The 16,211-nt window shown below is 35.8% G+C and overlaps 1 protein-coding gene across 1 annotated transcript in view; it reads right to left on the bottom strand.

Annotated features, from left to right (window-relative positions):
* Positions 1-16,211, bottom strand: part of FAM13A (family with sequence similarity 13 member A) — a 281,967-nt gene that overhangs the window by 60,795 nt on the left and 204,961 nt on the right. Inside the window, 2 exon segments of the mRNA XM_037046120.1 lie at positions 4,914-5,093; positions 7,837-7,878. Coding sequence (XP_036902015.1) covers positions 4,914-5,093; positions 7,837-7,878 — 222 coding nt within the window.

Here is a 16,211-nt window from a genome sequence, read left to right as displayed (position 1 = left end):
AGGTACTTGTCAGAATGGGGCAACCCTCTTTACTGCGCTGTGGCACTGTCTGTGGGGGAGGGGTCAGAGAGGGAACAAGGCCCCTCTCTTGCTCTGCTCTAGCCCCACTTTCCAATGAACTCTGCTGTGACACTGGGAGTTTCTCTCACCTTTGCAACCCCCACAGGATTTTACAGCTAGCTATTTTGAGTCTTTCGTTTCCCGGTCAGACAGCCCCGTCCTCACCTGCAGGATCTGCTGCCTTGCTGTGGGTCCTCTCCACCTGGCTGCCTGTCTCTGCCTCTCCTACCTACCAATGTAGATGAGTATTTATTTAACGTTTTGGTCGTTGAGTTCCATGCAGTTTGATTTTCTGATAGTTTTGGTTGTTTATTGTTTTTTAAATTGGTTGTAACCCTTCTTTTGGTTGTGTGAGGAAGTGAAGCATTTCTATGGGGGAGGGGTTGTTACCTATGCCTCCATCTTGGCTGGTTGTTTGTCTTTTACTACATCATAGAGCAAATTAAACCATCAGTGCAGCACCGAGAAGGTACTAATGAATGGGATTTTACCCTTCTTCATGGGATGACCCTAAAGGTACCTTCTTAAGCACCCAAAGCTATATCTTAAAATAAAGGAACCCTAAAGAGTGAAATAGATGACCATATTTTACTATCAGTTCAATCATATCCAAAAATGAATGACAACATTAAATATTTATTCTATAATCTAAATTCATAGTCTTACATGAACTATAGTGGAGCAAAATTATGAATTAATATTATACGATTTTCAAAGTGATACTGTATTATCTTTAATATTCCATATTTAATTTACTTTTTAATACAACTTTTAATGTGAAAACACATAGATTTAGTAAAATTATACAAAAGATACATGCAACATTTACAGAAAAATCCTAACATAAAATAAGTGAAGCCATTCAGGAGAGCTGACAGGCACTAACATGCCAGCAGATATACTCATGCAAATATTCCCAGATATCGCCCCTCCATGCACCAAGAGCAGTGCCTGCTGTGGATGGTGAGAGGAGTTTGTTCTGAAATTCAAAACTATTTGTTTTACTATTTAAATTCTGTCTTCTTGTCACTCTTCATATTTTTCCTCACTCTGGGTTATAAATCCAATTATAAATTTTTAATGGAGGGTTTTACATTTTAAAGCTGCTATAGAATAAACTGAATTCTCCAAATTCATATGTTGCAGTGCTAATCCCAATGTGATTGTATTTGGAGGTAGGGTCTCTAAGGAGGTAATTAAAGTTACACGAGGTTACGAAGGTGGGGGCTTAATCTGGTAGAACAGGTGTCTAAATAGCACACACACACACACACACACGGAAGACAGGCCATGTGAGGACACAGTGAGGAGGCACCATCTACAAGTTGAAAAGAGAGGCCTCATCAACCCCGTCAGCACCTTGATCTTGGACTTCCAGAGTCTCAGAACTGTGAGAAAATAAATTTCTGTTGTTTAAGCTCTCTAGTTTGTGGTACTCTGTTATGGTACAAAGTTTACTTTAGAAGTTTTTGAATAGTGCATGAATGGCTGGAATAAATCCTATTCAAATAAATACATGAAAATCTGATTGTGCAGGTATGTTCATGTGGAAATCCTGTCTGCAGAGGAAAGCCTTTGCTGTTGTGTGCGTCAATGCCTCTCAGCACAGGACCTATGTGAGTGTGAGGAGCACTGGTACACAATTCCTTCCTTCCTGCAACATTCTGGGAGATTTCAATCACACCTGACATCGCTTACCTATGACTTGACATTAGATCTCTGCGGCATCTCACTTTTACTATCTAGATCTCTTGTTTTATTTTTTTCAGAGTTTCCTCCTTATCCCTACGTATGCATTTAATGTTCCAGCAATACCGAACCATTTATTTTTTCCCTAACATAGCATGCTTTTCTTACTTTTCAGTAGGAATTCAATATGATATGTACATAATAAAAATTTTTCCAGTTCATCATGTTTTAGAACATTAAAACCATTTTAAAATTATGCTTTGCCTTAAAAAATATTTATTATGAAATTTTCATTCATTGCAATGAACTTTCATATATCTATCACTAAGATTCAACATTTCCATGCACCCAGCAGACAGTAAATTTTTAAACTGCACCCTTTCACGTAATAAATATATTGTCTAAGTTTTTATGCTTTTATTGTAGCAAATAATAATATAAACCTGATAATATTTCCTTATGAATTTAGACAAATAAGAAATCATGTACACTAAAATGAAGTATATATTAATGTACTCTAACTTCTGTATGCTTATTTCAAAAATCTGCTATGATAACTTTAGTATAGACTGTATTGATTCACCAATGTCATCTTAAAATATGGTAACCAATAGTTTCAAGAATTTAAAAAAAAATATGGCTGCAGCTCTGATTTGTTGAGGCAAAATAAAAGATGGTAATTTAAAAAAAATCCTATTTTTCATCAGATTTTTAACCATTATATAGGGCTAACCATTTTTTTTCTTTAAATATATTTTTTACAGACTTTATTTATTTATTTATCTTTAGAGGGGAAGGAGAGCGGGAGAGAAACATCAATGTATGGTTGCCTTTCATGAGTCCCCTGCTGGGAACTGGCCTGCAGGGAACCAGCCTGCAACCCAGGCATGTGCCCTGACTGGGAATCGAACTGTGATCCTTTGCTTTGCAGGCCCGCGCTCAATCCACTGAGCTACACCAGCCAGGGCTAGGGCTAACAGTTTTAAATGGTATATATAGTTAAGTCTAGGTTAACATTTCCTAATTTTTCAAGCAAATCCTCATGAAAATGTTAGATAAAGAGTCTACTACATATAAGCATATATTGAGAAAAGCATGCTTACTATAGGCTATAATAATAATTCTCAACTTTCTCACAATTGATGCCTTGTTAGTGCATCTCCTGGGGACACATAAAAAGACCTTCGTGGGGGAAAAAGTAGGAGGCGTAGGTCCTGAGAGATAAGGGCCTCACTTTCCAAAGACCTAGAGAGCTCAGAGAAGTGGTTCAGTATAGGCTGGGAGTTGAGGAAGGAACATCAAGGAATGATAGTGACCCCAGGTCACCTTAGGAGAGAGCCTCCCCTAACCTTGGCCAGGTAGCTCCACTGGTTAGGGCATTGTTCTGATAGGCCAAGGTTGCAGGTTCAGTCCACGGTCAGGACATACGCAAGACACAACTAATGAGTGCACAAATGAGTGGAACAACAAATCAACGTTTCTCTCTCTGTGTCTATTAAAAAAGAAAAAGAAATATCCTTGGACTTGGAAAACTATATGTAAATCTGCAGGAGAGGTTACCCTGTGTTTCATATTGATCTCCTTGTTTAGCTTCTATTCATTTTTGACCTTGCCCGACTGCTTTCCTCCCGCCTGAGGCCATGCACTCAGTGCCACCATTACCACTGTCTGTTTCTCTCTGCCGGCCTCACTGCTACTTCCAACCTCCGCTGGCTACCCCTCTGTCCAAAAGAAGAGAGTGGGTGAAAAGCATGATGTTGTGACACACTAACGGTGTTTTAAAAATGCGAAGTGCTCCTGCAATTTGGCAAAAAATGAGGCAGAGGGTAAGAACAATGTTAAATGGATAATTTGTACTTGCCATATAAGACAATATAAGCAGTCCACAAACTAATCATATACCTAAACACTGCCTATAAAGCTCGGTCAGTAACTAATTTAAAATCTAAATCTCCTGTATCATATTTTTTCTGTTTTCTATGGGGAACATTATAGCAGTCTGTCCTCTTCACCAGCTCCAACACAAATGTTTTTTATTGTTTGAAGTTCTGATTATCTAAACCTATTTGGCATTTTTATCAAAATATATGTAAATCAAACCACTGTTTATACCTTAAACTTATACAGTGATATATGTCAATTATTGCTCAATAAATATGAAAAAAAGTGCTGTTTATGTCACTTGAAAAGCTAGCCGGTTATACCAATGATACTGCCTTACTTCTAAAATTACAGTGTTAATACAATAGTTTAGTGCTGTGCAGCATGAAATTCACTTATTCCATTTACCTTCTGTGTTTTCCTTTAAGCAACAAGAAGTCTTCTTTCTTTTTTTTAATAAAGATTTTGATGTAGAGTATAAGTCCAGGTAAGAAAGAATGATGGGGACTGGGGTATAGTTTAGTCTTGACATGTAATAATGAGGTTATGACAATAACTTTACATAGTGCCTAAATGCTATAGTAGATAACAATCCTGAAACTTTTGTGAAAATATATGAATATTATCTATTACATATAAATTTATCTTCCTTGACAATTTAAATCATGATTATTCAATAATTGTTCATTTGTATTTATCAAACCTTTTAATTGAGAATAAAGTTCCTTGTAATACTATTCTTGAAATTCATGCAGTGGGAATGCCTTAAAAATACTCATTATAATAATAAATAACTCAAGTATTTCCCCTTTTTATTAGACTTAGGCTCAACCTTCCTTATACTAAGACATAATCAACCGTCAGTAATAGAGAGATATCCTAGTATTTAATTAGATCAATATAGTAGGAAAATATGCTGACTCATATGCTAGTCTAAGAGCCAACTGAATGTTCTCTAACAAGAAAAAACACCTCTGGACAGGCATCTAGCAATTTACTCCATTTTTCAGGATTCCTTGAAATAAGATATTCACAAAGAAGTTATGAAATATATTAAATCAGAGGTGTCTTCCTACAACATGTCAAATTAAGACAAAACTGAAATGTTTACTCAAACACCTATGAATTTCAAAATGTTAGCTAAATTTAGAATGGTCAAAATAAACGTTTTTTAAAATTTTAATTTTAATACTGAATGGGAGTGACTATGGCAGTGTGACAAACTCAGGTGTATATTTTTGAAAGAAGAGAAAACGCAAACAAATACCACCAACATCACTCACATGTCTTGGCCGCGTCGCACTTCATCCTGCTCTTTGGATGGGCGCCGTCGCTGTCGGGCGGATGTGGTGGAAGGTGCTGGGCATGGTCCAGATTCTGAGTCCTCTGAGCTTTGGCCTCCGGAGTTACTAACATCAAAAAGATGCTGTTCTACGGCCGACCGGATAGTTCTTTCTAAGATTCTATTTATAAAAAAAAAAAAATACAGAATGATTCAAGCAATCAAATTTATCAGTGATTGCCTTTAAAAATATGTGCCCATAAATATGAAAATATTGGTATTCTAATGAAAGACCTACCACAACTTCATGAGAAAAGATAGTATATGAGGCACTCACCTCAACAATATTTGCATTGTGTGTTAAAAACAAAACTAAACTGAACAAATCCCACCAATCTGATAACTGTGTCTCTCCTCTTCGTGAGTCCAGGATTACTGAAACGCTCACAACAAGTCTAAGGACACTTAGAGGAGGCAGTCAAGAAATAAGGTCATTTAATATAAGACAGAATGAGGAAAGATTTTTTTCCTCATAGAATAATAATGGACCTATTCTTAAAAAGGTGAGTTTCTTCCAGAATTCAAACCAGTTTTGCAGAGGAGAGTATGACTTACAAAGAAAACCTGCACAAATAATTTTATGATGCCTATTATCTATTTAAAGTTCTTTTGAGATAAAATTACACAGGGAGTAATGCCATTAACAAAAGAACACCTCACCAGAACAATTACTGCTCATAGCAGAAGAGCAAAATCTTTCTGAACCTATTCAGTTAAATAGTGATATATATATGATTGAAGCTGTACTCATACAAACACCTCAATATATATTACTGCAGATAAAAGAATAGATTTATTTCATTAAACCTAAGAAAAATAGTGAAGCCCAGGGGCTGAAAAGAACACATGATAAGGCAGCATTTTTACTTTTTATTTTATTTAATTTTATTTATTTATTTTTAGAGAGGGGGAATGGGAAGGAGAAAGAGCGGGAGAGAAACATCAGTGTGTGGTTGCTTCTCATGTGTCCCCTACTGGGGACCTGGCCTGCAACCCAGGCATGTGCCTTGACTGGGAATTGAACCTGCAACCCTTTGCTTCACAGGCCCATGCTCAATCCACTGAGCTACACCAGCCAGGGCAAGGCAGCATTTGTAAAGCCAGATAATCTTTCAATACATCTAAACCTTTCCTCAACACAGTAATTTTGAATATGCTGACACTAAAAATTCTAAATTTATACTCTTCAAAGTGTTTTCCTCCATTTGAAAAAAGAAGCACACCCAAACCATCAAATTGTATACATTAAATATGTGTAGTTTTTTCATATCTCAGTAAAGCCATTAAAATTAAAAAAGAACCACATATATATTTTTAAATGTTCAGATTGAGAAATACATTCATTCAAATGAAATGGATTTTAGAAATTTAAGAACTTTAGATTTTTCAAGTATAGTTTTATAATAGACTCGCTGTAATTTCATTAAAACAATTTCAAGACAATGAACAAGTATAGTCTAACTTGGGCATTAGAACTTTTATATTTAGAAGACCTTGTCCCAATGATTCAAGATTACTAATAGTAGGACATAGGAATGTGAGTACATAATATGTATATATAGACCAACCCCACACCTTTTCCAAACTACATGAAACATATAACAAATAAAGGTTATCAGGAAACAAGCAGGCAAGAACATATCAATCTTAGTATAATTCTAGAATCTCTTTAAAATTCCGAAAGGTTAGTAAGAGGTCAATTTCTCCTTCCGATTGCTTCCTCATCTAACAAAAAAGAAAAATAATCCAAATTCATTCTATTAGATCCAAATTCATACCAATTAATGCTTCTGCTAATTCTTTTCCTCCTCATCACATCACGTCTTCCTCTCTTCCTCCATCTGGCCCCTGTTGATGGAAGAGTCTCCAAAAAGGCCCACCCATGTCTCAGCAGGGAAAATCTTGGGGCAATGGACTATTTACCAATACTTATTTAGTGATTAATATATGCCAGGCATCTTTCTAGGTGTTAGGAGTACAGCCACAAATATGGCAACATATACATTGCTTTGAAGAGAGACATAATAAACAGATTGTGAAATTTCAGATAGTGATACATTTTCTACGAAATAGAGTACAGGGTTGGAGAGTGTGAGTAGTCAGGGATGACTTCTGGAGTCAGAAGACATTGGAACAAAAAGGCGAATGATGAGAAAGTGAATGTCCAGGCTGAACAACCAGTGTAAGGGCTCTGAGGCAATACGAGTATATGGTTGGCCTTCGCCAGAAACAGAAGGTCCTGGGCTTGAAGCAAAATGAACAATGTAGCTGGATAGGTAGGCAAGCACAGGTAACAGAGGTTTAGAGTTTAGTCAAAGTGCAATTGGTAGCCTTAGGAGGGAAAGACACGTGATGGACAAAATTAACCAAGTGCTGCCGCTGTCCTTGGAAAAATGATGTGTTGCTTTCTTTTCTATGCTCCTCAGCCTCAAGGCTGAGCCCGAGGCTCATTTGACCTTACACACCTAACACTGTACTTGGCATATTGCAGGCATGCAATAAATGGAGGCTGATTAAAATTAACAAAGGAAGACGTAAAGGCAGGGTTAAACTTTAACCTTTAATTGCATCTTTTGTTGCATCATACCCTCAGAGCACGCAGACTGCTTTGCAAATATTGAGCCTGAAATGAATAAAAATCTCATGTTGAAATGATAAAGCTGTCTCTAGTCACACCCCCATGACAGAAGATCAAATAGGAATATTTCTTACTTAGTGCTCTCCTCTTGTGTAGTTTTCAAATCATTTGGTTGCTTATTATATTAATCTTCCAATACTATCCAACATTAGAATTGCCTTTTTTTTCCTGTTTAATAAGTGGGCAAGGATAAGGGAAAAAACCCCCTTACATTCAAGCAACTTACTCTCCTGTTGTTGAAGCATTGCTCACTTGGCGTACACGGGCACTGTGGAAAAGAAGCAGAGAGAAAGAAAGTCACACAGACGGAGGCCCAGAGGCTGTGACCCAAGCATTTGAAGGGGATTTCAGGCTTAGAGTATTGGCCAGGCCCTCGAAGGATGTTTATCTAGTCCCCGATGGATGCTGATTTTTACTTGTTTCTAGAAATAGAGATGGCCCTGGGTATTTATTCCAGAAGAGTGTTTTTCCCCCTCCATTTTAAAGATGTCCATGACAAGACGGTTTCACAAGTGACCTTTGAAAACTCTCTCTACCTTTTACCCTACTGCCATGGTCTTAGTTCAGGGTCTTTTTATTTTCTCCCAAACGTGAATGCAGTTCTGCTATCTTTCCACTACCAATTCTACCAAATTCCCCGCTCTCCCCAGCCCAGTTACCTGTCCCTTCCTTGCCCACCTCTGCAGACCTGTACACAGAAGCATCTTTCTAAAACTGCTCTGGACACGGAGAGAGCAGCGGGGTCCCTAGGGAATAGAGGACAAGGAACCAACATTGTTTTCTACATGACTATTTCTAAACCATCTTTCCAAGCCATCTTTCCTTCCTAAATTCCTCAAGATGTACCATACCTCAAGTTTTTTGTTTCATCTTAACACCTGATTTACAGCTGTTTTATCAAACATTTCTAAGCTTCCTCTACTTTCCTATTTTTTCTAAAGCCTGAATTCCTTTGAAAGTATAAAAAGTAGTCAACATAAAGTGGAACGGTGAAATGATAGAATACTATTTGATTAGCACCCTTCATGATGTCACCATCTTGCCTGCATTCTATGTTTATATAACCACAAAGAGAGGGTAAGGCTGGCAGATATTCTAACCATATCAATATCCACACTGCACACTGCAGGGCTGTCCAAACTTTTGGCAGCTCTGGGTCACACTGGAAGAAGAGCTGCCTTGGGTCACACATTAAATACACTGCGATGCGTAATCACAAAAATATCTCATAATGCTTTAAGTAAATTTATGATTTTGTATTGGGCCACATTCACAGGCATCCTGGGCTGCGTGCAGCCCATGGGCCACAGGTGGGACACACCTGCTGGGGCCTAATAACTTCTAAATCAAGATTCAAAAGTATCTATGCTTAAAAGAGGAGATTAAAAAAATCTTTAGTGTATGTCAAAGTATAGTTTTGCCTAATAGATCTGTTCTCTTCCTTTTCTTCCTTCTTTACTAGACCACTTTATTTTCTATTTAAAGAAAATAAAACCTGTTCATGACCAATACTGATGATTCCCTTTCAGTCACTCCAAACATCCTAATTTTTAGGGCATAATTTTCCACATATGAATATGCTGCTTTGGAATTGTTTGTTGAGTTCTTCTTCTATGTACATATATAGCTCATTTCTCACAACTCAGGAGGGACTGTATGACATTCCTCATTTCCTTTCATTGGACTCCCTACCACTACTACCACCGTCATAACCAACACAGTATTTATTATCCCAGAGAGGATCACCAGACACTCGAGAAAATTTCTGGTTAAAGATCCAACTCTTTGTCATGGCCACAGACCATATTCAAATCCCCCCCAAACCACCTCAAATAATGCTATAGTATACAAGGGAAACTGCTGAAATGAATCTTTATGAGTAACTAAATCAATGAACAAAGAAATAAATATACCCTAACACTTACCAAGTACTATGTTTCAGACACTGTGCTAAGTATTTTTTAGATTTTCTCATTTACTATTTACAATAACCCTGTGAGGTAGGTTCTATTGTTTTCCTTTTTTAAAAAAAAATTAAAAAAAATATTTTACAATAGCCAAGACTTGGAAGCAACTTAGATGCCCATTGGTAAATGACTGGATCAAAAAACTATGGTATATTTACACAATGGAATTCTATGCTATAGAAAGGAAGAAGAAGCTCCTACCCTTTGCAACATCATGGATGGAACTGGAAAGCATTATGCTGAGCGAAATAAGCCAGGCGGTGAAAGACAAATACCATATGATATCACCTTTAACAGGAATCTAAACAACAAAACAAACAAGCAAGCAAAATATGACCAAAGACACTGAAGTACAGAACAGGCTGACAGGGACCAGAGGGGAGAGGGGAGAGAATCATAGGGGGAAAAGGGGAAGGGCTCACATGAACAAGTATAAAGGACACATGGACAATAACTAAGGTGGGGGGTGGAAATGGGAGGGAGGTGGGGAGCACTGTGGGGGGCAGGGCTAGGAATATAAGACAGAAAACTGTACTTGAAGAATTCTTGTACAAGAATTTAAAAAAGAAAGTTAAAAATATTTTATTTATTTATTTTTAGAGAGGGAAGGAAAGGAGAGAAACATCAATGTGTGGTTGCCTTTTGAGCGTCCCCTATGGGGGGACCTGGCCAGCAACCCAGGCATGTGCCCTGACTGGGAAGCAAACCAGTGACTCTTTGGTTACAGGCTAGCACTCAACCCACTGAGCCACACCAGCCAGGGAGGTTTTGTTGTTTTCTCCCCCCAATTCTCAGATGAAGAGGTTAGAGAGGTTAAGTAACTTGCTAAGTCATGAGCCAAGAAGTAAATGAGTTGGGATTTGAACCAAGCAAAGGTTTAGCTCAGTGTCTAAGCTCTTAATCACTACACTAGACTTTAAATCACTCATTCACTAGAAGAAAAACTCACCAGAGTCAGTTTTGAATATGCAGCCTTGCATTTAGGTATTTTACTTTGTTTTCATCACAAGCATTTCTCCTCTGCCTCACAATGCCTGTTATTCACTGTGGCACCCGTGTTATATAACCAGGAACAAATCCTTTGTTGGTCTGTCCTTAAATGGAACAGACAGTCCCTGCTTTGATGCTTTGCGGCTTACCCTCTGTAAATTCAACACTGTATAATTAACTCCTGTACTTTGCTTCTTAATGTAGTTATACACCCTTGGTTTTGGGAGCAGGGACCAATGTGAATATGACTGGGGGGATATAGAAGAAAAAAAAAGAATGTAGATCTGTTAGGTGCTGAAAACACTCCCAAGATACATAGGTATAATGAATCAACTAGTCCCCATGCCATCTCAGAATGAGGAGATAGATCTCTCCTTCCTTCTGTGCACTTTGGACCTGAACTTTTTGCTTGTTAAAGTACAAGCTGATATTTTATGTTCCTTTTTGGGGAGTATGAGTGGGGATGAAAAAAGGCAGGCAAGGAAGGAACAGAGAAGGAAATGGCAAGAAACATGACCAATTTCTGAAATTATTAACTAAGTGCTTCTCAAACTTGAATGTGCAACAGAATCACCTGGGGTCTTGTTCATACAGATTTGGGTTCTGTTGGTCCAGGTATACAGAAGGGAAAGCTGAGACTCTAACAAATTCCCCCGTGATTCTGATGCTGGTCATTTGTGGAAGCCACTGACTAGCAAGCTCCTAAATCCCTGAGACTAAAAATTCTTCAATACTTCAATTCCTAATCAACAAAACAAACAAGCAAGCAAAATATAACCAGAGACACTGAAATTAAAAACAAATTCACAGTAACCAGAGAGGAGGTGGGAGGGTATAATGGGGGCGGGGGAGGGGGAAGGGTTGTCAGGAACATGTATAAAGGAACAAAGTCAAAGGAGGGTAGGATTGAGGATGGGGGGTGGGGATGGCTGGGGTGCAGGGCGTGGTGGTGGTGGGGAAAGGGGGACAACTGTACTTGAACAGCAATAAAAAACGGGAAGAAAACAGCATGGTGAAACATAACAAAATATTACTTTAAAAATTAGTATGGAATAAAACTTTCTATATTTTAGAAAAAGATAAGTATAAAAGATAATTGTAGATTTTTTCCTAGAATCTATATAATTTTTCATGAATTCTCTATTTGAAGAAATTGTATTTAGAAATAAATAGTAATTATAAATTTTATCCTATATGTACATTTTTAAAAAATGGAATGTATTTTAAACAGCATAAATATTCATAAATTTTCTTAAAAAATGACTTCAATTCCTTAGGTACGATGATAGCTATTTGTAAACATTCTAATCTAATCAATGAAGGTGAGTTGGAAAACTTATGCTAATGTGAATGAATAAAAGGCAACACATAAAATTCCCCTCACAGCTAGAAAAGAAAATGACCTGAACCATCGAAATCAGTCTTAAAACGCCTTTCTCAGAATGTAAAATTAAATGAATTAGTAATAAAACCAACTAATTCAATCATGTTCGTTTTTACTAGCATAATGATCTTAGGTCAAATTTATGACACACTTACATTCAATTATTTCTTTAATACTCTTTTGGAAATTTTTGTATACTTAATGTGTCCATCCTTTCATATTTTTCTAATTTATCTAAAGAAAGTATTCTGGGAACGTTTTCCATTAGTAATCAGAAAAGAGAAATTCTGGTCTTAGTCCTATAGTTAACTAGCTGAAGTCACAGACTGTTGGTTAGTTTGGCTGCATTGGGTTGGTTTCTTCACACAAAAAATGAAAGGCTTAGCTAGTAATCTCTGAGGTTTTCTTTTAGTTCTAAAAGTTTATTGCCCTGAAGTTTATATCATTATAAAAGGTTATAATTGCATATTTAGTCTTATGACACAGTGTCAGTCACAGTTATAGTTTATTAGATACCAGAATGTCTTTGTTGAGGTATCCTCCTACCTCCGTAGTTCCTGTGGGATGTGCTTAACAACTCACCAGTAAGGTTTCTAAGAATATTTGATGTCTGACAGGGACACTTCCACAGCTATACCTATTTCCTGGAAGTAATCTAAGATATTGACAAAAGGTGAAAAGCAGATAAAAGCTAAAGTGAAAGACAAGATTTCCTTCATCTACATGTGGTTTGTTTTTTTTATCCTCTGCAAACAGCTAAGAATAATGATTTTTTTCATAGCCTTGACTGATTTGCTAAGAAAAGTTTTCACTTATGCAATATTAAACACTTTAATAGGGAGTTCATTTCCTAAGGTTGATAAAGCAAGTTTTCAGAACCCAAAGTAATAAGCTCATGTGCAGACTCCAGCACCATGGTCAACCTCATCACCCAAGCCTACTGCAACTAACGTGATGAGGCAACTACATTTTCTACTGCTATGACTATTTAAAATGGATTCTAAGCCTACTCGGAGATAAATTTATGATATATTTAAATTCATTTAGTCTTTATCTCTCATTTAGTCTTTATTAGCAAAACCAAAATGGTATTTCTGTAAGCTGATTATGCTTAACAGTATTAGTACATAAAAACTGCATATAAGATGCCCAGATGCCTGTTGACAAGTGATTATTTAAAATTAGATTTCTTGATTTGAAATCAAAAAATTTATATGTAAAATAAAGTTTCAAATATAATGAAACCAGATATCTTGAAAAAGCATGTGTTCTCTTTTTCTGTATGTTCTCCTACTTCAGTATGTTCTCTTTTCTGTGGTGTATAAAATCTTACCTGTAATAAAATATTGTTTCAGAAGGAACCATTAGGTCTAACAGAATTATCCTTTTCATCTAAAAAATCATATTTACATTTACTTGAATTTTTTAATGAATAAGGATATAAAAGACAGTTATGTCATGCTTGTTTAATTTAGACTCAGATAAAGATCATGTAACTAATTATCAAAATGGCATGAAACTCTTAATTTGACTATTTAACAGAATACAGTATTTTTAGTATCATTTAAAAATGCCTAATATTGAGATACAGCATCAATAATATAAAATGATTGTAAAATTATTTACTTGTAATTGTATAATGGATCTCTAAACTAAACTTTCCCCATAATTTTAGTGCATTCTTCAGAGTGTCATATATCCAAACAATTATATTCAATCCCTAATATTTATTCACTTGGCTTTAGTTCTTGTCAGTGGGAAGAAATTTAATGAAATGTTTATATGTATTCAGACTTTGACAAAAACTGCATCACCCTTGATGGTGGTATTACAGCTTGGATTAAAAAGCCTTATTTTTAGCTTAAAGTTATATATGATACATACAACACTAGAACATACACATTTTGGTTTAGAGTCATATACTATGCATATAACACCAAAACATAAACTGAAATCATGCTGTATGGATATGACTCAGGAGGAGCATTTTTTATCCTTATACTTTATCGAAGTCCACAGTTCTTATTCCATTAAATGTTAGGACTGACTTGAAGGGAAAAAAAAACACTATTCTTTACTCCTGTATCTTAATACTCTGTTAAGTATTTTCTAACACATTTAAATAGAGTCCATTAAAGTGTCAAAATTCTCAGCTTTTGTGCAGCTTGTTTCAGGTTCCAATAGTTTTCAATTTTACATATTTAGTGTGTCTTTATGTGAAAAGAAATCAGAGTTGCTTTAGTTTTTAGATAACATGTTTATAAAGCTAAATTATGAGCTGAAATGGACAGTTCACTATACACAGTGCCCATTTACAGAGGAGGAAGTTAGGTGCAGAGAGGTTTGGTGTCTCAGCGACGTTTACACAGCTCTGATTCTCTCCCCGGGATCTGGCTTCAGAGTACGTCCTTACTAAGGGCATGGTCCTTATTCTCAAGTGGTGTTACCATACTTTCATGCAAATGTTTGGCTATATATCTAGTTACTGTCTTTGAATTAGAACAGATTATTAAAAGTGCTTTTTTGGATTTAATACAATTTTATTTCCAAATTTAAACATTCCAGAAAACTGTCATCTACATTTTCATGTTTATTAGTATACAACCATATAAAGTCTTCTCTAATTTTTTGAAAACAACTCTATCCCTTATAGCAAACTTCAAGTATGATTATTACTATTAGTACTGTTCCATATTTTTCCTGTGTATCAGAGCATCTTCTGATTTGCATCTTTATAATTTGCATTTTTACTCCCAAATAACCATATATTATGATGAATTGCAGCATCAGTTCTGCTCCTTTTCTGTTTTCTTGAATTATTATTAAATCCTTTTTGGTTTCCAAGAGGTTGCTTTTCTTCCTTTTCATAACTTATTTTGAATGTATGGCTCATTTATATTCAATCTTCTTAAGAGGGTTAAGTTAGTTCTAAAAAGCAGCTTAGATCTCAACCTACAAACTTGGTTATGGAGTTTTTTCCTTTTTCTTTGAAATAGTCTACATTTGAGGTTTTTATTTCCTCTTTGAACTTTTTATTCTATCCAAAAGAGTTTTCAGTGATTGATTAGAAATTTTGTTATTAATTACATTGTAATCAGAAAAATCACTATTACAATATCTGCTCTCAAGAACACTTAGAGATAGCAGAATAATTTTTTTTAGTGGCAGGAAAGCTTGGGCTTATTAGCAGGGTATGAAGTTTAGGATATGTAGTGATTGCTTATTTAATTATTAATTGTATCAAATTCTCAGTGGTATTTTGTAAGTTTTGTTTGTTATAGACATACAGCTGTATGTGTAAGTTTTATACTTTAAATATTTTCCTGTTTATCCTTGTTAACCTAAGAGTTAAATTTGTATTGTGTAATGCTATGCTATTTTATATATATTTATTTATAAACTTTATGTCTTTAGCATGGATTTTAGCTAATATAGTACTGTACTTTGCTGTGTATAATGTACACCCATGTTTGTGGCCCAAATTTTCAAGAAAAAAATCTTCCATTCTAGTTTTTTAATTCAATTACTAATTTATTCAAATTTAGAAACAAAACTGATCATCATATTCCAGGGTATTATTTTGCAAACAGATACTGTTATTGCTTTCTAGAGTTATACTTTTAATGCATAAGTGTAAATAAAAAAATTAAAAACATTTATATAGATACAGAATCAGTACTACCAATGTATAATGCATACCCTTATTATTCCCACAAAAATTTGGGGGCAAAACTATGCATTATACATGGCAAAATATGATTTGTGCTGTTTAACAAATTTGTCCTCAAAATCTTGTTCTGGTATTGATATTGTCATCTTTCTTTTTGTTTATTCTTATCAGATATAAATTCTATATTTTGTTTTATATATATTTATTTATTTTGAGAGTATATTTATTAAAGCTGGGGACAGTGGAACAGGGAAGGGCTTACAACAGAAGCAGCACAGGTGAGAGCCTAGGAGGGGCTGCTCTGGCTCCCTGGGAAGTCAGAGAAAAGGGGGCCTTGGAGACAGGTTCAGGGGCTAGCCTGGGATGAGCTGCTGCTGCCTACAGCTTCTTGGTTGCAAGTCTCATGGGGAAACTTAGGAGATGCATATGCCTGAGAGGGAAGAAAAGGTGTGGGTGTGCTCTTGGGAGGACTCTGTGCTAGATTTAAATTCTATATTTTAATTATTAACCTTTCTGTGCCATTTTGTTTTGTGGCTTTTTTGAGCACAATAGAGGTTGGAGCAAAAGTAGGTTTATAGTTGTTCGTCGTA

Source organism: Sturnira hondurensis, unplaced genomic scaffold (assembly GCF_014824575.4).
Source record: "Sturnira hondurensis isolate 20B ecotype Veracruz unplaced genomic scaffold, ASM1482457v3 Scaffold0004998, whole genome shotgun sequence".
Lineage (NCBI taxonomy): Eukaryota > Metazoa > Chordata > Mammalia > Chiroptera > Phyllostomidae > Sturnira > Sturnira hondurensis.
The sequence above is the reverse complement of the archived record's forward strand: the minus strand, read 5'-3'. Positions and strand labels throughout refer to the sequence as shown.